The sequence below is a fragment of the Somniosus microcephalus genome, chromosome 12 (genome assembly GCF_052327205.1).
Source record: "Somniosus microcephalus isolate GS21.2 chromosome 12, FLI_Smic_1.0, whole genome shotgun sequence".
Taxonomy (NCBI): domain Eukaryota; kingdom Metazoa; phylum Chordata; class Chondrichthyes; order Squaliformes; family Somniosidae; genus Somniosus; species Somniosus microcephalus.
In genome coordinates this window covers 15907996-15931611 of record NC_140998.1, presented here as the reverse complement: position 1 = coordinate 15931611, position 23616 = coordinate 15907996, and the positions used below count along the sequence as shown (strand labels likewise).

Genomic DNA, 23616 nt, shown 5'->3' with positions numbered 1-23616 from the left:
TTCTATGTATCTATGATGGGTTGACATCTTGGAGCGGGTCCTGAACTCTCAATATTTGGACTCCAGGCCACAGTGCTACCAACTGAGCCAAGCAGGCTCTAGATCATCCCTTTAAGAGCTCCTCTGCACATGAACTTCGCTGTTTGCATTACACAGCATGATCCCATCCAAAAGAATGTGCGAGCTCACTTCAGGCAGGCTCAAGCATCATGCAACAAATTCCTCCCTCCCAGCCGAAGGGATGCTGTCCAATTACTTGGCCCAGACAGGTCTGGTCCCTCTGACTGGATATGCCTTTCCATCCGGGCGTGTTCAGCGGGCACCGCATTATTGAGGTGAGTGTCACATAGCACCAAGGGTACCCCTTGATTCCCAGCACTGGTTTCCATAGTGGTACCTGGCAACTTCAACTTGGCCACAGAAAAATAGTCTCTCCCAGATACACAGCTTTCTACACCCTGAAAGGGGACAGATGCCAAAAGGACACAGACCCTGGCTGGTGGCAGGAAGGTGCCAAACGGCAACAGCTCGCAAGTCGAAAGTGCAGCAGTTCAGAGTACTCATCGTAACCTGACGGTTAAGCTCGATCACGGGGACTGTGCATCATGTAAAACTGAAGCAAAGGAGCCGTGGACAATCGCGTTTCAGAAAGAGAAAGAGCAATGCACTGCTTTTACAGAGCAATGGGGAGTGGGCAGAGAGGGACTAATTCAAAGAGCCGGCACAGGCACAATGGGCCGAATGGCCTCATTCTGCGCCGTGTGATCCTATGATTCACTGCCGCTTTGTGGCACTGAAATAAAAGGTATTTGCACAAATGTGGGTGCAACTTGGAGACAATCAGAATTTGTACCCATTCCTGTCACATGGAGGCAGACTTGACATGGACTTGTGTATAATCATCATTTTCCAGAATTAAACACCCGTAATGATTTAGGCTTCTCCAGACGCTCTTTTCTTGATTACGAACAGATGAATAACAATCAAACAGCGTTCCCATCGACCAGCTTCTTTCCTGTGTACTTCACACCAAGGCCAAAGAATCAATACGAGAATTTTCAGCTTGCAGTTGCAGAAGCCATCTTGAGGGTGGCACCGTTCTTGAAAGAATCTGTTTCTAAGCTAAGAAATGCATTGGAAAGAAAACTCCATTTCGTCAAGATTCCTACAGGTTTAATAGAGCGAGACATTACTATTTACCTGTACAGCACATCCCAGCATGAGTAACAGCACCTTCTTCATTTCATCCATGCTCTTTCCTGAATCAAACATAGGGGGAGGGAAAAAAAAGCTTTAGTAAAAGACACTTCCCGTAAGGAAATTGCAAGCTCAAGCCTTCAGCTTTGTAAAAGTAACCAACTGGATAAAAACAGTCAAATTTCAACCCCGATTACTGCCCAGTGACTTCTGTTGGAAAATGAATGTATGGATATCAAGAAAAGGATCGGGCTCTTCGGAGGTCAGCCACTGGGGTTCAATGGGTCATACTCTCTCGCCTCTGAGTCAGAAGGTCGTGGGTTCAAGTCCTGCTCCAGAGACTTGAGCACATAATCCAGGCCGACACTCCCGGTGCAGTACTGGGGGGAGTGCTGCACTGTCGGAGGTGCCGTCTTTCGGATGAGAGGTTAAACCGAGGCCCCGTCTGCTCTCTCAGGTCGACGCAAAAGATCCCATGGCGCGATTTGAAAAAGAGCAATGCCTAAAAATCAGATTATCTAATGGGGTTACGGGGATAGGGCTTGGGTGGGATGGCTGTCGGTGCAGGGACTGGGTGCTAGGGTTTGGATGATCAGCCATGATCTCGTTGAATGGCGGAGCAGGCTCGAAGGGCCGAATGGCCTACTCCTGCTCCTATCTTCTATGTTTCTAATCATTTATTTCACCGCTGCTTGTGGGATCTTGCCGTGCGCAAAATCGGCTGCCGCGTTTCCTACATTACAACAGCGACTGCACCTCAAAAAGTACTTCACTGGCGGTAAAGCGCTTTGGAGCGTCCTGAGGTCGTGAAAGGCGCAAGTCTTTTTTTTAAATTAATCTGCGACAGTACTTTAATAGGAGAGATCAAAGCTTTTAACAAACAAGTTTTCTGCCAATCCTGAAGCCAATCAGGTTTAGTTGGGCTATATTATGTATTAGGATTAGAAGTAGTGCTTGGTTAGTTTATGTGTTTCAGTTTGCAGCAGAGAGTCTTTGAACGAACTGCAGTGCCGATCACAGCTGGATTCCACATCCATCATTCACACTGCAGGGGACGAGTGACTAAAGCATCTTTAAACCACTTCCTCTGCATTCTAGCTCAGCCTCATTGTCTATTTTATTAACTAATTCACCCCCACACGCTTATATTGTAAGCTTGACCTCATCAGCTCTTCCCTCCCTTACCCCCAACCCAGCAGTCCACATTCTTGTGGTGAACGGTATTTGCATTGAAAGCTATAATTTAACAAGATTCATAACTGAGCTTGCATAAATTGGAGATAATGAATACTCTCATGATGGGTTCGGCAGTGGTGAAGCTGGGTTAGAGCCAGGGGAAGAAGAGAGAAATATCTGCGGTCATGGGGGTGGGGAGTGGGCGGAGGATTCGAAAGCCAGGGTTGGTTGCAAGGAAGACTCATTTATAAACCATCCTTCGTCTCCCAGAAAGATCCTAGAGGGCTTCACATGTGTTGAAACTCTCAGTGACTGCTGATAATCCAAGCAAGCTCGACAGCCATTTTGGCATGGCAAGATCCCATAAGCAACAAGGTGGTCAGTTTCTGCAGTTATTGGTCGAGCTAAGAATGTTAGTCAGAACAAAGCTATTGTTTGAATTTGTGCCGTGGGATCCATTTGAACCACCAGAACAGGCAGAGGGCCCTGGTTTTAATGTGCAATCCAAAAGGCAGCACCTCCCTCTTGCAAAATAGCCATCCTTCAGATTATCAGCTCAAACTCCTTATAACTTGAAATCAATACTGAACCAACGGCAAGGGTGCTACCCACCAAGTCAAGTTGACAGCTGAAAAATAAGAGATGTTAGAAAGAAAGAAATTGCATTTCCATAGCGCCTTGCACGACTTCAGGACATCCCAAAACGCATCACAGCCAATGACATACCTTTCGAAGTGTAGTCATTGTTGTAATGTGGGAAACGCAGCAGCCAATTTGTGCACAGCAAGCTCCCACAAACAACAATGTGATAATGACCAGGTAATCTGTTTTAGTGATGTTGATTGAGGGATTAAATATTGGCCAGGAAACCGGGGAGAACTCCCCTGCTCTTCTTCGAAATAGTGGCACAGGATCTTTTATATCCACCTGAGAGAGCAGACGGGGCCTCGGTTTAACGTCTCATCCAACAGACGGCACCTCAGACAGTGCAGCGCTCCCTCAGTACTGCACTGAAGTGTCGGTCTGGATTATGTGCTCAAGTCTCTGGAGCGGGACTTGAACCCACAACTTTCTGACTCAGAGGTGAGAGTGCTGCCCACTGAGCCACGGCTGACACATGGGATAGCTATACTGGTTCAGTAACTCCGGTACCCAAAAATGATTGATGTGGGACTTTCCCCGAGAAGATTAATTGGATGGGTTTAGAGTCCATAATAGAGCAGATTGCACATAGGCTGCAAAAGGGGAACAAATGGGCAAGGTTGAGTTCATTTTAAGGTTGATTGTAATTGGGCTGTGGAAGGAGATTAAATCGATGGGATTGACCATTAAGATGCATTGCTAATGGCTGTAGAAGATCACCAAGTGGTTGGGACATTGTACATGATTGGGTAGGTTGTAGGCTGTGTAAAGAGTGGTCTTGAAAGGTAAAAATGACTTTTCTTGCCTCATTTCTTATGTCTTTATCCCATCAGCCAATTCCCAATCTCCACTGAGAATCATAGCAGTAATAACCCCTTCATGTCTGCCACAGTATTCGTTAACTGAATCAGAGAATGATACAGCACAGAATGAGGCCATTCAGCCCACTGTGCCTGGGTCAGCTCTTTGACAGAGCTATCCAATTAATCTCACTACTCTGCTCTTCCCCACAGCCCTGCAAATTTCTCCATTTCTAGTCTTCATCCAATTCCCTTTTGAAAGTTACTACAAAATCTGCGTCCACCGCCCTTTCAGGCGGTGCATTCCAGATCACAACTCGCTGCGTAAAAAAAATTCTACTCATCTCCCTCCATTCCCTTCCTGGTTCTTTTGCTAATTATCTTATATCTGTGGTTACCAACCCTCCTGCTAGTGGAAACAGTTTCTACTTATTTACTCCATTAAAACTCCTCGTATTTTGAACACCTCTCTTCAAACTCCCCTTATAAATATAGGCCAGGACACCGGGGATAACTCCCCCGCTCTTCTTCGAAATAGTGCCGTGGGATCTTTTACGTCCGCCTGAGAGAGCAGACGGGGCCTCGGTTTAACATCTCACACGAAAGACAGCACCTCCGACAGTGCAGCACTCCCTCAGCACTGCACTGGGAGTGTCAGCCTAGATTTTTGTGCTCAAGTCTCTGGAGTGGGACTTGAACCCACGACCTTCTGACTCAGAGGCGAGAGAGCTACCCACTGAGCCACAGCTGACACATTGTTCAAAGGATCCATTGTTCAATTTCCAGGTCATATTTATCAAAATGGAAATGAAGTCGGTGTTAAAAAGTTAAATGTTCTGTGAAAAGTTGTTCATATCTGTTTTTGAACAGGGCTGAATTCAGGATGTGAAAAGCAAAAAGGAAAAAAAAACTTCAAATGCTGTAAATCGGAAATGAAATGAAGCAGTTTGCAGGTTATTCCACCCTTCACCTTCCTCCGGCTGTTTGGGGTACCTGCTTTCTTCACCCCTTCTCCTCTCGTTCATACCACACTAAGTTGCCTTTCATTTTTCACCTCTGAGGAACGGACCAACACTGAAAACGCATAACAGAAGTCGACTGACCTGCTGTTCACTTCCAGCATTTTCTCGTTTTAGAGTTGATGCTGACCAAACTTATAGCTTTGGTATAAAACGGTACACAATCTTAGCGTGGTTTTGGGCATCCTTCACCAACTCGGGGAAACACTGCCACTGCATCCAAAATATAGCTCGAAACTGGTGCTGCCAAATCTGTACCCACTCAACTCAAATCCATTTGATTTCTATTGCAGCATTCGTTTCCCTCTATCTCTCATAGACCCACTCTCCTTCTACAAGTGTTCTGGACATTACTGGAGGGACCTGCCCTCCCCACTCTCCTGAAGGGACCAAGGCCTAGAAATTCAGTGGGCTGCGCCACCCGTTAGCGTCCTAAGAGGGCGCTAAGTGGGTCGTAAGCCACTGGCCACACCTCCCGCTAAATTCAGCGGGACGCTAATGGCGGCGCTAGCCGTTAGCGCTGCGCCGCTACCGATGACGTCATCGGTGTGCGCAGTGCCCCGATCGCGATATTTAGATGCGCCCCCTGCTTTAACGCCGGATGCTATTTGCGACCGGTTCAGGGGGGCCTACCTGTGGTGGTAGAGGCGCTAATTAAAGGAGGTGCGGGGCGGCCATTTTTTTTGCTGGCCGCCTGCCAGCACCTCTCTGCGCTGCCGTCCCCGGCCTCCTGAGCCCACCCGCCCCTCCCCCCCTCCGCGGAGTGCCGACTGCGTTCCAAGAGCCCGGCACTTCTCCTCGGTGCCGGGCTCTTTTGCCGGCACTCGCGATCCTCGATCGCGCTGCACAAGGCCCCTCCCTTAAGAAGGGGAGGAAGACCTGCAGTACCGCAGCGTGCCGTGCCACAGCGTGTGGCGCTGCGGCACGTTGCGCAGCGATATTCAGCTGCAGCGCCCCAAGAGGGATGCGGGGCGCCTCCAGTAGCGCCGCGCTTCCCTCTGGGGCGCGCAAACTGAATTTCCGGCGGGCGGCCGCAACGGCTTCCGGGGCGCTACTTTTAGCGCCCTGGCGAGGCTGGCGCTCCAAACGGGGCTATAGTGAATTTCTAGGCCCAAGTCTGGCTGGGTGTGCTATCCAATCCAGCTCGACTAACCTGTGCCATCTCACCCAAGTAGGCATTCTTCATCAGGTGCAAAGGTTTTGAACCATGTGTCAACCGTGGCTCAGTGGGTAGCACACTCGCCTCTGAGGCAGAAGGTTGTGGGTTCAAGTCCCACTCCAGAGACTTGAGCACAAAAATCTAGGCTGACACTCCCAGTGCAGGGCTGAGGGAGCGCTGCACTGTCGGAGGTGCCGTCTTTCGGATGAAATGTTGAACCGAGGCCCCGGCTGCTCTCTCAGTAAAAGATCCCATGGCACTATTCGAAGAACAGCAGGGGAGTTCTCCCGTGTGTCCTGGCCAATATCCCTCAACCAACATAACAAAAACATATTATCTGGTCATTATCACATTGTTTCCTACATTACAACAGCGACTAAAAATACTTCATTGGTTGTAAAGTGCTTTGGGACATCCGGTGGTCATGAAAAGCAAGTCTTTCTTTCTTTGAAATCACAGTCAAACTACAACAGCCACACATTTTTCAGGAGTCGTCACTGTTTACCACCCATAGTTATTTCCTAGGCTTGGGATAGAGGTGCCAATCATAGCATCCCAGTTATTAGTTGACTCGGTGTGAACAGAGGTTGATTCTGGGAGCTTTCTCGCCTGATGAATTCAATTCCACACTTGATAACATATTTACTAACCAAGTTATCTCTTTATATTTTTACTAACTGAGATCGCTTGGAGAGACTCGTCAACTCTTCTACATAGTGGTTAGCACTGTTGCCTCACAGCGCCAGGGACCCGGGTTCGAATCCGGCCTCGGGCGACTGTCTGTGTGGAGTTTGCACATTCTCCCCGTGTTTGCGTGGGTTTACTCCGGGTGCTCCGGTTTCCTCCCACAGTCCAAAGATGTGCAGGTTAGGTTGATTGGCTATGATAAATTGACCCTTAGTGTTAGGGGGATTAAATACAGGGGGTTATGGGGATGGGGTGGGATATGTGTTGGTGTAGGGGTTACGGGGATCGGGTGGGATATGTGTCGGTGCAGGCTCGATGGGCCGAAATGGCCTCTATCTGCACTGTGGGGTTTCTGTGATTTCTGTGAAGTAGACTTGTCAGAGGCCAATTCTCAATTAAATATGACACGAGGTAACTTGCGCCCTTATTTGAGAAAATCTAAACTTTTTTTGTATTGAATAGTCGATTGGAAAGGCTTTCAACCAACTATTGCTCAATTCAAGCTGTAAACCTGCATATCGGAGAAGCGGAGAGTAGCTGAGCCAGGCAGCCAACCCGAAAGGTCCAGTGAATTTCGTCCCTGATCTGGGCTGTTAGCTGAAGTCAGCCAGGGTGTGACAACTGGGATCCGCACCCTGGGATTAGGGGAGGGAACAGCCGAGAGTTCCTGGTCTCTATCCAGTGACGCCTGCTGGTCAGTGTGAACATTGGGCAAGGACAGGATTGGGCTCGGATGTAATGCCACCCTGTCGCCCTCCGCACCCCCCCCCCCCCCCTCCCTCACCACACCCCGCAGACAGTCAAAAAGCCTGACTGCTCAAGTGGCTATCCTCTGCATAAATCTCAACAAAGCACAAGAGGGTGAATGTTGGCCCGGGAACCATACCCGGTAAAGAGGGAGAATGCAAGAAAACTAGAGAATGGAGAAAAAAAAACCTCAAGTAGCATTACAACATTTCTACTCAAATCTTCAGGTGGAAGAAACACAGCTTTGAAAGTCTGACTCCTGCTCTGCTCAGATTCTAAATAGGAAAGCACAAAACAGAGGCGGCAATGCCTCCTCGAGATTGGGGGGTGGCAGAGTGGGGCGGTGGGGGGAAAGAGAACCGAAAGGGAGATAAGGCAAAGTGTGAGGCCAAGGATTACCCACCAGCTAATAGGGTCATAAAAAAAGCAAACAAAGCACTGGGGTTCACTTCTAGAGGGTTAGAATTGAAAGGCAGAGAAGTGATGTTAAACTTGTATCAAACGGTCCACACTTGGGAGTATTGTGCATAGTTCTGGTCTCCATGTTGTGAAAAGGATATAGAGGCACTGGGGAAGGTGTTAAAAAGATTTACTAGAATGGTACCAGAACTGAGAAGTTAAACCCATCAGGAAAGATTGAACAGGCTGGGGCTCTTTTCTCTGGAAAAGAGAAGACTGAGAGGTGACCTGATAGAGGTCTTTAAGATCATGTAAGGGTTTGACAGGGTAGATGTAGAGATGATGTTTCCACTTGTGGGCGAGACCAGAACTAGGGGGAGTAAATATAAGATAGTCGCTAATAAATCCAATGGGGAATTCAGGAGAAACTTCTTTACTCAGAGAGTGGTGAGAATGTGGAACTCGCTACAAGGAGCAGTTGGGGCGAACAGCACAGATGTATTCAAGGGGAAGCGAGATAAGCACATGAGGGAGAAAGGAATAGAAGGATACGTTGATGGGGTGGGATGAAGTAGGGTGGGAGGAGGCTCGTGTGGAGCATAAACACCCTCATGGACCTGTTGGGTTGAGCGGTCTGTTTCTGTGCTGTAAACATTTTGTAAAGCTAGTGGACTATAGGGCATACTGCCATGGTTCAAACAGGTCGGGCACTTGCCTGTAGGTAGCACCCACGTGAAGGGAGAGCTGAGAACTTTTAAACAAAAAATAAATTTAAACTTTTTTAATTAATGTTTTTTTAAAGTGGAAATAAGATGCACCAGGGAAGTGCATTTCACTGTTGAATCATTTTACGTTCAGTTGTCAGAGGAAGTTATCATTTCAGAAGGTTGGAAAATAAAAAAGTGACTAATGGAAATTTTCCGACCCACTTCGCTTAAATCCAACCTCTACGAAAACAAAGAGAGAAGAGCTAATGTTAAACTAACAAAAACATTTGCCACCCCAGCGAGGTACCTCACAGTACAAACACTCCGAATAGACAATGGCTCCCAGCCGGCTGAACAAACTAGCGACAGCTTCATTTAGTTTTACATGTTTTCCTTTCGCCGAAATAAAATACACCCAGTTAGGTCAACTGATTTATTTGGTCTTGTAACGAGGGAAAGGGAGTGTTTAGATGTTGAAGGACGACCCCATCAAATGATCTCTTAAATCAGCTTCCAAATTCACGAAGAAAACTTAGGCTTTCTGCAGACAGGGTCATCCCAACCCAGCAGACCATCCAGTAAGTAAGAAAGAAAGACTTGCATTTCTATAGCGCCTTTCACGACCACCGGACATCTCAAAGCGCTTTACAGCCAATGAAGTACTTTTTGAAGTGGAGTCACTGTTGTAATGTGGGAAACGCGACAGCCAATTTGCGCACAGCAAAGTCCCACAAACAGCAATGTGATCATGACCAGATAATCTGTTTTTGTTATGTTGGTTGAGGGATAAATATTGGCCCAGGACACCGGGGATAACCCACCTGCTCTTCTTCGAAATAGTGTCATGGGATCTTTTACATCCACCTGAGAGAGCAGACGGGGCCTCGGTTTAACGTCTCATCCGAAAGACGGACTGCACTGGAGTGTCAGCTTAGATTTTTGTGCGCAAGTCCCTGGAGTGGGACTTGAACCCACAACCTTCTGACTCCGAGGCGAGAGGGTGCTACCCACTGATCCACAGCTGACACAGCAGTGTGCAAAAGGACATTAGCCGGAGGAGTTCATTTTCAGGTTCCCACATCGTGGGATAAATGCAGCTTTTAAGTCATTTCTGGCACATATTTAAGGGCTGGGATCAGTTACAATAAGGTTTAATAAAAGGAAGCATATCAGCATGACAGTTAGCAAAATTGAGGAGATTTGGCAGTCGAGAGGCTTCCTGCACAGGTCAAACAACATGTGTATCTTTCAATAAAGGTCAAGGCAGCCTTTGATTCATATCTGAAGTGCCATTTCCTCTCTGTGTTTCAGACCTTGCAACCTGCAGTTGCTGCTTCAAGCTCAACATCCACCCAATACATTCTCTCTGGCGGTTTGATACGATGGGTAGTGTCTTTCTGGGCCACTTCAGAGCACAGTTAAAAGTTAACCACATTGGTGCAGGACTGGAATCACATATAGTCCCAGACCGGGTAAGGACGGCAGGTTTTCTTCCCTAAAGAACATTAGTGAATCAGTTGGATTTTTCCGACAATGGTCATTTGTATAATACTTGTTTTTTTTAAGTTTTATTTTACAGATTTTTGTTTGTTGTTAAAATTCTCAAACTGTACCATGGTGGGATTTCAGCTCCTGCTAGAACATGAGAATTAGGAGCAGGAGTCGGCCATTCGGCCCCTCGAGCTTGCCCCGTCATTCAATAAGATCACGGCTGATCTTCGACCTCAACTCCACTTTCCCGCCCGATTCCCCATATCCCTCGATTCTCCGATAGGGCAGCCCTCTGGATTACTATTCCACTGACAATAATCACTACACTAGCGTATTCAATGGCTCACGATCACCTTCTCAGGCAACGAGAGATGGGCAATAAAATACCAGCCTCGTCAGCAACACTCACTCAACAAGAATGAATTTTAAAAATAAATGGATGACCAGACTGTTCGAAGAATATAAACCCATTATTTGTGGATTAAACTGCAATTTCAACAAGACCCCCTCAAATAGGATTATTTAGCTAAATTCACAGTTGGTGATGTTTCTGGTGGGGAGCAATGATTTTTTTAAGTTGCACCGCCGTGAGGCGCTCTGGAGCTCCCGCGCATGCACGGAATTTTGAATGGGCCGCACGGCCCAAAGGGAAATGAGATGGAACACTGGTGGGGACCCAATTCAAAAGTAAGGTAAGCATAGGAAGGAAGGAACACAGGAACAGGAGGAGGCCATTCAAACCCCTCGAGCCTCTTTCACCGTTCAATTAGATCATGGCTGATCTGTATCTCAACTCCTGCTTACCCGCCTTGGTTCCATATCCTTTAATACTCTTGCCTAACAAAAATCTATCCATCGCAGATTTGAAGTTTTCAATTGACACCCCCCCACCCCCGCCTCCCCCACCAGCCTCAACAGCTTTTTTTGGGGGTGGGGTGGAGGATCATGGAAAAGAGCTCCAGATTTCCACTACCCTCTGTATGAAGAAGCACTTCCTAACATCACCCCTTAACGGCCTAGCTTTAATTTTAAGATTATGCCCCCGTCTTCTGGACTCCCCCGCCAGAGTAAATGGTTTCTCTCCATCTACCTTATCGAATCCTTTAATCATCACCTCAATCAGATCATCCCTTAATCTTCGATACCTAAGGGACGACAAACCTGGCTCTGCACTCACACTAACAAGTCAACAGGCCAATTGGACAGTTCGAGTCACTATGAAGTTGTTCCAGGTTTTGTAAGGATGCAAAGTGTGAAGCTGGCCAGACTGGATTCTGGCAAGTAGTGTAAGATCACCTGAAGGAAGGATCTTTGCCTTAGTAACAACTACAGTATAATTGTAATCGGTGCTGGAGCCTTCCTGAACTTCCTTTTTGAACTCTCTGACACTGGCAGTGAGCTGCCGGTCCTGTTCACACTTTGCCATCGGGGGGAGGGGGGGAGCGCAGCCTCGGTTTAATATCTCATCCCAAAGGCGACACCTCTGACAATGCAGCATAATAGGTGCAACAACTTGCATTTGTACAGCGGGATTAACATAGGAAAATTCCTAAGGCATTTCACAGAAGCGTAAATCAGACAAAAATGAACACCGAACCAAAAGAGCAGAGATTAGGAGGGGGTGACTAAAAGCTTGGTTACTGAGGCAGGTTTTAAGGAGGAGAGAGAAGTGAAGAGGCGGAGAGGTTAGAGGAGGAAAGGACAGACCTTGGTGCCTAGACGGCTGAAGGCATGGCCACCAATGGTGGGACGGGGGGAGTGGCACGAGTTGGAGAAACGCAGAGGAACATAGGAACCGGGGTGGGCCAGTCAGCCCCTCGAGCCTGTTCCGCCATTCAATGAGATCGTGGCTGATCTGCGACCTAGCTCCACGTGCCCGCCTTTGCCCCCATATCCCTTAATACCTTTGGTTAACAAAAATCTAACGCGGAGGGTTGTAGAGCTGGAGGAACTTGAGAGAGATCGGGAGGGGCGACACCTTGAAGGGATTCGGGCACAATGATAAGAAACTCTCACACAACTGTGCTGGGAGTGTAATCCTAGATCATGTGCTCAAATCTGTGGGGTGGGGTTTGAACCCGTGACCTTCTGACTCAGAGGCAAGAGTGCCGCCACAGAGCAAAGGCAAACAATTCATAAAGGTGTGGGGTTTATGGCTCAGCATAATACACTGTTGGTCTATAAAGCTTTTGCATTAAAGACAAAAATGTTGGGCCACAACTGGAGTATTGCGCCCAGTTCTGGTCACCACACTTTAGGAAGGATGTGAAGGCCCTTGAGAGGGTGCAGAGGAGATTTACCAGAATGGTTCCGGGGATGGGGGATCTTCGCTACAAGGACAGGTTGGAGAAGCTGGATTTGTTTTAATTAGAGCAAAGGAGGTTGCGGGGTGATTTGATTGAGGTGTACAAGATTATGACGGGTTTGGATAGGCTAGATGGGGAAAGGCTGTTCCCACTAGTTGATGGTACAAGGACTCGGGGACACAGAGTTAAGGTTTTGGGCAAGAGATACCGGGGGGGGGGATGCAAGGGAAAACTTTTTTACGCAGCGAGTGGTGAGGACCTGGAACTCGCTGCCGACGGAAGTGGTGGAAGCGGACACACTCAATGTTTTCAAGGGGAGACTGGATAGGCACTTGAGGGAAATAAACTTGCAGGGCTACGGGGATAGAGCGGGGGAATGGGACTGACTGGATCGCTCTACAGAGAGCTGGCATGGACTCGATGGGCCGAATGGCCTCCTACTGTGCCATTATGACTCTATATGACTATGTAGAGCTCCTGCAACAAGATCAGGCAACACAGCATCAACTTTGAACCAATGCACTATTTTAAGTTCTTTACAGGTTTATTATAAAAAGACTCCAAGTCACCAGTTAACCCAAATTGCATCCTCCCCTCCCCCGAGCGATGCTGATAGCACAAGCTATGAATTTACTTCTGGCTCGAACGTGTTTGGCACATTGGTTTTAATATCAGAATCCGTTGAATTATGAACAGATTACCACTAACTCCATCTCCATTAGACCTCGCCTCCTCAGGTTGAAGGTATGAAGGTCTATGATTCCCCTGGGGGAAACGGCAGATTTGAGGTTCTACTGGTCACTGGCGCTCTTACTGTACTCAGATACACAATCCGCTGACGGGGAAAGGGCGGGGGGGGGGGGGGGGGGGGGGTGGTGGGACTAGCTGAAGTGCTCTTGCAGCGAGCCAGCGCGGGCTCGATGGACCGAATGGCCTCCTTCTGTGCTGTAACCATTCTTCGATTCTAAGTCTGGACCTGGACCGTTGCACAGTGTGTACGCAGGGCTTTAGCACCGAGTGGTTGAACCACACAGTTCAGGAAAGCCCGTTTGCTCAGGTGGTCACGGAATCCGCTTCCAAAACAACATTTCCCGCTAAGCCGTGCGGCGGTCTGGAGACCCCGCGCAGGCCGCTCACCGGCTTTACGATGGAAATATCCGCGCAGGCGCGAAAAATTAAACGGGCCACGCCGCCAGTTACAGGGCCCGCGCACTAAAAAAATTTTTACAGGGAGCATTGCTCCAAAAGATTTGAACACAAAATCTAGGCTCACAATCCTGTACAGTGCTGAGGGAGCGCTGCGCTGTCGGAGGTGCCGTCTTTCAGATGTGCCATTAAACCGAGGCCCCATCTGCTCTCTCGGGTGGATGTAAAAGATCCTGCGGGCACTATTTCGAAGAAGAGCAGGGGAGTTATCCCCGGTGTCCCTGGGCCAATATTTATCCTTCAATCAACATCACTAAAACAGATTATCTGGTCATTATCTCACATTGCTGTTTGTGGGAGCTTGCTGTGCGCAAATTGGCTGCCGTGTTTTCCCCACATTACAACAGTGACTGCACTTCAAAAAGTAAAGCGCTTTTGGGGATGCCCTGAGGTCGTGAAAGGCACTATATAAATGCGAGTTCTTCCTTTTGATTCTCATCCCACTGAGCTCCCCATCTCAGTTACATTGGGAGCTGAGTCTGGGAGCAAGTTAGCTATCTTCTGTTCAGACCATTTTGGTCTCGCTGAGAACAGATGGATTCATATCCAAACATAAATAAAATGCATATTTAACTTTTCATCGTCAGCCTTGGTGAGACCACACCCGGAGTACTATGCAGAGTTTTGGTCTCCTTATCTAAGGAAGGATATACTTGCCTTGGAGGCGGTGCAACGAAGATTCACTAGATTGATTCCTAGGATGAGAGGGCTGTCCTATGAGGAGAGATTGTGTAGATTGGGCCTGTACTCTCTGGAGTTTAGAAGAATGAGAGGTGATCTCATTGAAACATATAAGATTCTGAGGGGGTTGCGAGGGTAGATGCTGAGAGGTTGTTTCCCCTGGCTGGAGAGTCTAGAACTAGGGGGCATAGTCTCAGGATAAGGGGCCGGCCTTTTAAGACTGAGATGAGGAGGAATTTCTTCACTCAGAGGGTTGTGAATCTTTGGAATTCTCTGCCCCAGAGGGCTGTGGATGCTGAGTCTTTGAGTATATTCAAGGCTGAGATCGGTAGATTTTTGGACTCATGGGGAATCAAGGGATATGGAGATCGGGCGAGAAAGTGGAGTTGAGGTCGATGATCAGCCATGATCTTATTGAATGGCGGAGCAGGCTCGAGGGGCAGTATGGCCGACTCCTGCTCCTATTTCTCATGTTCTTATGTCAGATACACAACCGTCATTGAAGGCCAGGTAGGGAGCCTTTGGCTTACTGGTAGCAGTCCCACCTCCGAGTCAGAAAGTGCAGGGTTCGAGTCCCACTCCAGGCAGTCTTGGGTGACATCCAGTGGGATACTCGCGTCTGGCGGGTGTGGGTACGCCACTGCATTGCTTGGGTTGTGGGAGCCCATAAAACCCTCCCGCCATATAGAACTAACCACCCTATCAGCTGGTATAAAGACGGTTACAGCCATGGAAGGTGTGTTCACGTCGCGGCCTGTCAGACTATTAATCAGCCTGAAAATCCTTCCACTACTTCACACTGCTATCCAAGGGAAGACTGTGAAGATTCGGCAACAATATAACTTTCAGGAAAAGTTATAACTATCAGGCTGGGGCTCTGCTCTCTAAGAGAAGAATGAGGGGATGACCTAAAAGAGGTCTTTAAAATTATAAAGGGCTTTGATAGGGTAGACATATAGAAGATGTTTCCACGTAGGGGAATCCAAAACGATATCCATAGATATAAAAGAGTCACGAATAAATCCAATAGAGAATCAGGAGAAACTCTTTAACCAGAGAGTGGTTAGAATGTGGAAATTGTTATCACAAGGAGCAGCTGAAGTGACTAACACAAATACATTTAAGGGGAAGCTAGATAAGTACCTGAGGGAGAAAGGAATAGAGGGTTATGCTGATTGGGTGAGATGAAGAGGGGTGGGAGGAGGCTCGTGTGAAGCATAAACACCGGCACGGACCAGTTGGGCCGAATGGCCTGTTTCTGTGCGATACGTTCTATGTAATGTAACACTGGGTAGATCATTATAGGAGGTTAAAAATCACAAAGGGAAGAGTCACGTGTGGGTGATGTCTGGCTTAAAGAATCATAGGCAATCAAAGTCATGTACCTGCCCTCTCCGGCATCAGGGCAGGTAGGCAAGGAAAATACAGCAATACATTTATGTAAATGCCTTCAGAAAAATAAAACAAAAAGATAGCTCACATATAACTTAGATCAAATCAATCCTGACGGAGCAGATGAAAGTTCAATAATGGTCAGAAACCTTTTGGTCAATCATCTTCTAAACAAATACTGTTGAACCTTAGTCTGGTAGAATTACCAATTCAAGTACACTGGAGTTGTCCAGACACTGTAAAAGAATAGGCCCATTTCAGAGAAATCAAGTGCGCACATTGAAGTGGACTTGAATCGGCAAATTTCTAGCCTGCAATATTCCTCCATTATCTTGCACTCTCAGCTTGTATCCTTGTAGGAGTCAGGAAGTGCAGTTTTTCCTCAAATTCTGTATCTCTAAAGGACACTCATTTTGAAGCCCACCCACCATTCAATCACTTCTTCACCGTAGAGTGAACTTAGACAGACTCAATGGCCACAGGGCACTGCTCATTATAAAAGGGTTTCTACAAATCTCTCGCAAGTTTCTTAATTTCAGCTGCCCCTTCTCTGAAGGAACCAAAATCTACTTCCCGATGGCGAACCGCGTAGGCATTGCTTGGTGGAATCATTTCTTGTAGACTGGAAGGTCCCAGGTTCGTTCCCCAGTCTATGCCGAGTTGCCTGATCTCAGCCAAGGAGGCACTGGGGATAGGGGCTACACTTTGCACTGGCGACGGGGGCTACGCTTTGCACTGGCGACGGGGGCTACGCTTTGCACTGGCGACGGGGGCTACGCTTTGCACTGGCGACGGGGGCTACGCTTTGCACTGGCGACGGGGGCTACGCTTTGCACTGGCGACGGGGGCTACGCTTTGCACTGGCGACGGGAGCTACGCTTTGCACTGGCGACGGGGGCTACGCTTTGCACTGGCGACGGGGGCTACGCTTTGCACTGGCGACGGGGGCTACGCTTTGCACTGGCGACGGGGGCTACGCTTTGCACTGGCGACGGGGGCTACGCTTTGCACTGGCGACGGGGGCTACGCTTTGCACTGGCGACGGGGGCTACGCTTTGCACTGGCGACGGGGGCTACGCTTTGCACTGGCGACGGGGGCTACGCTTTGCACTGGCGACGGGGGCTACGCTTTGCACTGGCGACGGGGGCTACGCTTTGCACTGGCGACGGGGGCTACGCTTTGCACTGGCGATGGGGGCTACGCTTTGCACTGGCGATGGGGGCTACGCTTTGCACTGGCGATGGGGGCTACACTTTGCACTGGCGATGGGGGCTACACTTTGCACTGGCGATAGGGGCTACACTTTGCACTGGCGATGGGGGCTACACTTTGCACTGGCGATGGGGGCTACACTTTGCACTGGCGATAGGGGCTACACTTTGCACTGGCGATGGGGGCTACACTTTGCACTGGCGATGGGGGCTACACTTTTCACTGGCGATAGGGGCTACACTTTGCACTGGCGATAGGGGCTACACTTTGCTTTCGCACAGGTTACGGGAGGGAGGAAAATTCGCCTGGAAACCCACTGCTGTGAACGTAGGAATTGCTAGATGAAAAAAGACCAAGATCCATCTAATTCACCTTCAATCATCCTGGTAGTCCCGTGATACAATGATAATGGAGTTGTTGACCAATCACAGCCATCAATCTCTATCAATGAGTCTACAACAGACCCAGGCGTGAGGTGAGGAAAACCCCCAGTGGTGGAGAGCTTTGGGAACCAGAGGTCCAGAGTCACCTGCTCCTCCCGAGCACGCTGCACTCCCCACACGTCATGTCTCAGATTACTCACATACTGTGTTCATGTGAAACTGTTGGAAATGTGTGGCTGCCAACTAAGAGCGAGCTGGATCAGGATTGGCTGTGTTGCATTCAATGGGGGGGGGGGGGGGGAACTACTTGCTGACCTTTACTGTCGAGGACCACGCATTAAGGACGACCAACTTGTGCATGATACCAAAAGGTGGCCCGTGCCAGTGGGGACCATCACACCTCTCCACCCCCCCCACCTCCACCGCCACCGCCAGCGTGAGTCACAAGGGGCGGGAGAATACAGGAGACAAAAACAAACCTCACACACTGATCCAGCATTGGTTAAGGATTGAAATCACTCACCTGAGAGGGGATCTTTTGCAATCATTAGCACATTTGGCAAATTCATTACCACCAATTGCTGCAGACACTCCTGTTAATAAAACACACAGTAAAACGCCTGGATTACTTTCAAAGGAGTGAACTTCCAGTTAATATATTTACTTAGCAATCAAATACCCAAGCTCGCCAATATCGTCCCAGTCTTAATGACTCTGGACTCTATACTCTCAGGTGGTGGAAGGTTATCGGATGGGGAGGGGGACGGAGAGACAAGCACTTTCCCCAACATAAACACCCGCTTCCTTTATTGTTCCTCATGGTGCCTTTAAAGACCAGGAGCAGAGTCCCAGAGCGCTGTCAGTTAACTTGGTGACATCACGATAGCAGTTTCTTTTCATGGGGGGATACGAGTGCGGCTTTCTCCTGTTGCATGCGTTACAAATCACCTCTCTCTGCTTCTTAAAATGTACAGGTCAGAAAGGCAAGTGTGTCCCGGGGTCTGATTACAACTGGAACAACGGTACACTGCTTTCCATCAACAACAACAGCACATTGGATTTATATAGTGTCGTTAACTTAGTAAAATGTCCCAAGGCCCTTCACAGGAGCGTTATCAAACAAATGTGACACCGAGCCACACAAGGAGGTATTGGGGCAATGAACAAAAGCTTGGTCAAAGAGGTAGGCTTTAAGGAGCGTCTTAAAGGAGGTAAGAGAGGTAGAGAGACGGAGAGGTTTAAGAAGGAATTGCAAAGCTGAGGGCCTAGGCAGCTGAAGGCACGGCCACCAATGGTGGAGTGATTATAATCAGGGATGTTCAAGTGGGCAGAATTAGAGGAGCGCAGATATCTCGGGGGGGTTGTGGGGTTGAAGGAGATTACAGAGATAGAGAGGGGTGAGCCCATGGAGGGATTTGAAAACAAGGATGAGAATTGTAAAATCAAAGCATTGCTTAACCAGGAGCCAATGTAGGGCAGCGAGCACAGGGGGGCTTTCCTTCCACACCAAGGGGGGCGGGGGGAGAGGGCGGAGGGGGTGTGTAGGGGTCCTTCTGTCAGAGGCATCTGCACCATTGCTGCTATGTTACTGTCCTGTGGCCAGAGGTTGGGCCACCTCTGAAGGCAGCCCTGTAATATAATGTCGCTTAAAAACCCAAGAAACTCCTCTGAAGACCAGGGGTCCTCAACTGAACGCTGCCCTCTCGTATCCTCCAGGTACCAGAGCAAGAGGACATAACTTTTGTAGTTTAAAAAAAATTCATTCTCTGGATGTGGGCGTCGCTGGCAAGGCCAGCATTTATTGCCCATCCCTAATTGCCCTCGAGAAGGTGGTGGTGGGCCGCCTTCTTGAACCGCTGCAGTCCGTGTAGTGTCCTTGTCCTGCTTGACCTCGGTTGGATCCCAGTCTTCCCCCCACCACCAATGCCTCCAATTTAAAATTCTCATCCTCCTCTTTAAATCCCTTCATGGCCTAGTCCCTCCCTATTTCTGTAACTGCCTACAATACCCCACCCCACAGAAAATTCTTCTTCTGAATCTTGCCTCGGACCCCCCCCCCCACCACTGAATGCCAATCCCTACAGATTCAAAACTACCGAAACTCCAGCAAACTTCTCTTCAAACTCCCTGCAGCCCCACTTTCTTTTGCATCCTTTTAAAATGACACATTAATATTGGGCCAGAACTTCAGGTCCCCACGGGTGAGTACGCGCTGGGTACTCGCCCATAGGCCCAATGGAAGTGCCGGTTTCGTGCATGCACTGCGCATGCAAGGGAAACCGGAGCTTCAGTTCCGTTAAAGGAAGGGGTTCACAGGTCGAACGCGTACGCCGGAGAGGCAGCGCGTACGCCTGGAACTTCCATTTTTTTTGCAGGTTTCTCCGGGAGGGTAAGTCTCCAGGAGCTACGCGTTTAAAAAGCAGTCGCAAGGCCTGCTTTTAACAAGGTAAGTGGTGAATTAAGTTAAATTAAAACATTTTTCCACAGGTTTATTATTTTTAAATACTTTAACGGTAAGTTTATTTTTAGCCCCGTTAGAAACTGTAATTAATTTTTTCAAAAATTTTAATTATTGTTTAATAGTTATTTTATGTAACTTATAGTTATTTTTAAAATGTGATTTAAAAAAAAATGTATTTGAAGTTTCAGTGATGTTTTGGGGCTGAATTGTATTTATAGATTTGACAGGTCTTCCTGTCAAATCTATGAATACAGATTCCCTGCTACCATTGGCTCTCCATGGCCCACGTGATCCCAGGGGACGCTTCGAACTAACTGCGCCCCGGGATACACAAGCACTGCGCGCCGGCAGTTGGAGCAGGCCCAGGATCGGAATCCCACGCGGGCCCACAGCTCAACGGCCGGCGCGCTAGGTAAGTGCAGGTCGGGGGATTGCACCCGCGGGAAGCCCCCAACCCAAATTTCTGGGCCATTATCCTTCTCTTACGGTGTCGGCCGTGGCTCAGTGGGTAGCGCTCTTGCCTCTGAGTCAGAAGGTCGTGGGACCAAGTCCCGCTCCAGAGACTTGAGCCCCATAATCTAGGCCGACACTCCTGGTGCAGTGCAGTGGGAGTGCTGCACTGTCGGAGGTGCCATCTTTCGGACGAGGCGTTAAACCGAGGCCCCGTCTCAGGGATGAGATATCCCGCGGCGCTAATTCAGAGACGAGCAGGGTAGTTCCCTCCATTAACCTGGACAATATTTATCCCTCAACCAACACCTAAAAATGGATTATCTGGTCATTTATCACATTGCTGTTTGTGGGATCTTGCTGTGCACAAATTGGCTGCCGAGTTTCTTATATTACAACAGTGACTACAGGTCACTGGCTGTAAGGTGCCTCGGGAAGTCCGGAGGTCATGAAAGGCGCTATACAAGTGCAAGTCTGTCTTTCTTCCTGAAGCATTTTTTGGAACTCCTCAATTTTAACAAACTCATGGGCCCCGATTTTCGGCTTGTGTGGGAAATGGTCGGGTTTCCCCGAATGTGGGGTTTCTGACACACAAAAAAATGTCAGCCGGCTCCACGCAATTTTCCCTCAAGTGGCCAATTAAGTTCCAGCGTGTGGGCAGCCTTGCTAATTGTCCAATTCGTGTCAGAAAGCCCCACAGTATGATGTCATCATTCGTGGTGCTTTCAAAGTGTCCAGCAAGCTTCTCCACCTCTGCAGGCTTCTCAACCACTCTTGCACAATGGCAGAGGAGCCTGCACCAGCTGCTGCCAGCGGCAGAGGCCGAGCTGCGGCCAAATTCAACGAGACCTCATTGCAGACCTTGGTGGATGAGCTAAGGGCCCACAGGGAGGTCCTCTACCCTCGCTCAGGGAGGAAGAGGCCTCCCAAAGAGTCCACGGCTGCCTGGATGGAGGTGGCAGCAGAGGTAAACTCTCTGGGTGTCACCCGTCGCACCTGGCTGCAGTGCAGGAAGCGTTTCCATGACCTTCACCGCACAGGGAAAGCAAGTATGAAGTTTCCATCACCCTCAACCTCATCCCCATTGCCTTTCCCCAACAGCACTCAGCTTCAGCAATCTCTTCTTCCACATCCCACTTCACAGTCACATCCATGCACCCTTACCCATTCCGTCTCTCTCTATGCTCACATTCACAGAACTATTCCACCATCCAGTCTTGTAAATAGTTTTAATGCCATCATTTTCCTATACATAAAAAATCTGGTGCCAGCTGCTGCAGTTATGGCGTCTGTCATTTGGCGAATGGGGATGTCACATAGAGGCCTTAGGATAACTTGCAGATGACTGCAAGCTGGTCAAAGTAGTTGGAAAGTGCAGGCATGGGCCACTGTCCATGGTCAGTTCAGAAGCAGTGAGGCTGCAGTGTTTGATGTACCAGGCTACGCAAATCTGCCCAGGATGAGTGCGTTCCTTGCATTCCGCCCAGCAATGTTCTCGCGCACTGGTGCCGCTGGTTGGCGGGCCTCTGTAGGATGCTCGTTTCTGTCCTCCTCCTCCTCAGCATCCTCCTCATCCAAGGCGGCTCTGTGAGGAGCCTATTGGTCCGGCGGAATCGTAAAGCCACGACGCTGTGCCATGTTGTGAAGCACACAGCATACCACAACGATTTTGGAGACCCTGGCTGATGAGTACTGTAGGGCTCCACCTGATCTATCGAGGCATCTGAAGCGCATCTTCAGCAATCCGATGGTTTGCTCGATAATGCATCTGGTGGTAATGTGGCTGGAGTTGTAGCGCTCCTCAGCTTCGCTGGCTGGTCTCCTCAACGGCGTCATTAGCCAAGAGCGCAGGGGATATCCCTCGTCTCCAAGTAGCCATCCTTGAAGTTCGTTTGGCTGACTGAATAGCGGAGGCACAGTAGACTGGCGCAGTATGAAGGAGTCATGGCAGCTGCCAGGGAACCTGGCACAAACATGCAAAATCACCTTCTTGTGGTCACACACCAGCTGAACGTTAAGGGAGTGGAAGCCTTTGCGGTTAACAAAAGCTCCTGGATTGCGATGGGGTGCCCTAAGGGCCACATGTGTGCAGTCAATGATGCCCTGCACCCTTGGAAAGTCTGTGAGCTGAGCGAATCCACGCGCTCGCGCCCTCACACTTGCGCGATCCCTGGTGAAATGGATGTGATTGTGCGCGATGGCAAAGAGGGCATCGGTTACCTGCGTGATGCATGTGTGTGCGGCAGCCTGGGAGATGCCGCTGATGTCTGCTGCTGATCCCTGGAAGGAGCCCGAGGCATAAAAGTTGAGTGCGGTGGTGACTTTGATGGCCACTGGCAAGTAGTGTGGACCTGTTGCTCTGGGCTCCAGGTCTTGCCACATCATTGCGCAGATGTCAGTCACAACCTCTCGCGGAAGTCGGAGCCGCCTCTGGCACTGCTGCTCAGTCATGTTGAGGTAGCTGACCCTGTTAATGTACACCCTGTTTGGGGGGTATCTCCTGCACCGACGGCCTTCCATGCGCTGACCCCTTCTGGCCTGTGCTGCCTCAGGTGGGTGAGCCGCAGCCTGCTGCTCCTGCTGGTGCTGCTGTTGGAGATCCTCTAATGCCAGGAAGGGAAGGTACCAAAGGCCTCCCATGCTTCTGGCAGATGCCTCCGTTGAGGAGGCGCTGAGTTAGGGTGGTGAGAGGGGCTTCCCAGGAGCTCACACTGGAGAAGTGTGTGAGGCTCCAACTTTCTACAGCTGTGCCTAAGCCTTCAAAAAGTTCCCCCAAGCCTTCATCAACAAGGTCCTGCAGCCTGCAAATGCTGCTTGTTTAAATCTCTTCAGTCCTCATTGACTTGCAGCTGCAAGCAAGCAAGCCAACTGTTTTCACACCAGGTCTCATCAGCGGGGTTCCCCGCAGGCGTGTTTCATGTGGGGAAAGCCCCAAAATCGCAACGGCCCCTCAAAATCTACTTAAACAAGGTAATAATTGGTGATTTGTGTTCCGACGGCCAGTCCCGCCAGCGGCGGGCGGGACTGAAGCGGGTCGCGGAGAAACGGCGGTCCGAAAGTCGGACGGGGCGGGGAATCAGGCGGGGGGAGGGGGGGTCGCGGCTCACTTTTTCGGCCCCCGGCCGCATGAAAAGCCGCCCGACGGCTGGCAGAAAATCGGGGCCATGGTCTCCGGTACAGATGCATACACTTATGGAATGAAGTTATGGGGAGTTACAGCACTTCAGTTATATTTGAGCCCTTGTGTTGTTTGTGCGTGGCTGCAGCATAGCAACTAGCCACCCAACTGAAACATTACCACATACCCAGTATCAACTGAAAAATACCAGTGCTTGTAAAATAAGATCGTGCAAAATGATACCAGTTGTAAAGGAACAGTCTAAGCACCTTGATCTCCGCCCACCATCTACCAGTGAAAGGGAAAAGGAAAGACTTGCTTTAATACAGCACCTTTCACCTTCTCGGGATCTTCAGAGAGCTACACAGTGTGGTCACAGTTG

General features: G+C 49.2%; 1 protein-coding gene across 1 annotated transcript in view; it reads right to left on the bottom strand.

Moving 5' to 3' along the window:
• The window catches only part of LOC147109044 (protein Daple-like), a 311247-nt gene that overhangs the window by 137144 nt on the left and 150487 nt on the right, over positions 1-23616 (bottom strand). The window contains exons 4-5 of the mRNA XM_086002608.1: positions 17729-17798; positions 1201-1259 (exon numbers count right to left, since the gene is read on the bottom strand). Coding sequence (XP_085858734.1) covers positions 1201-1259; positions 17729-17798 — 129 coding nt within the window. The remainder of the gene's footprint in view (positions 1-1200; positions 1260-17728; positions 17799-23616) is intronic.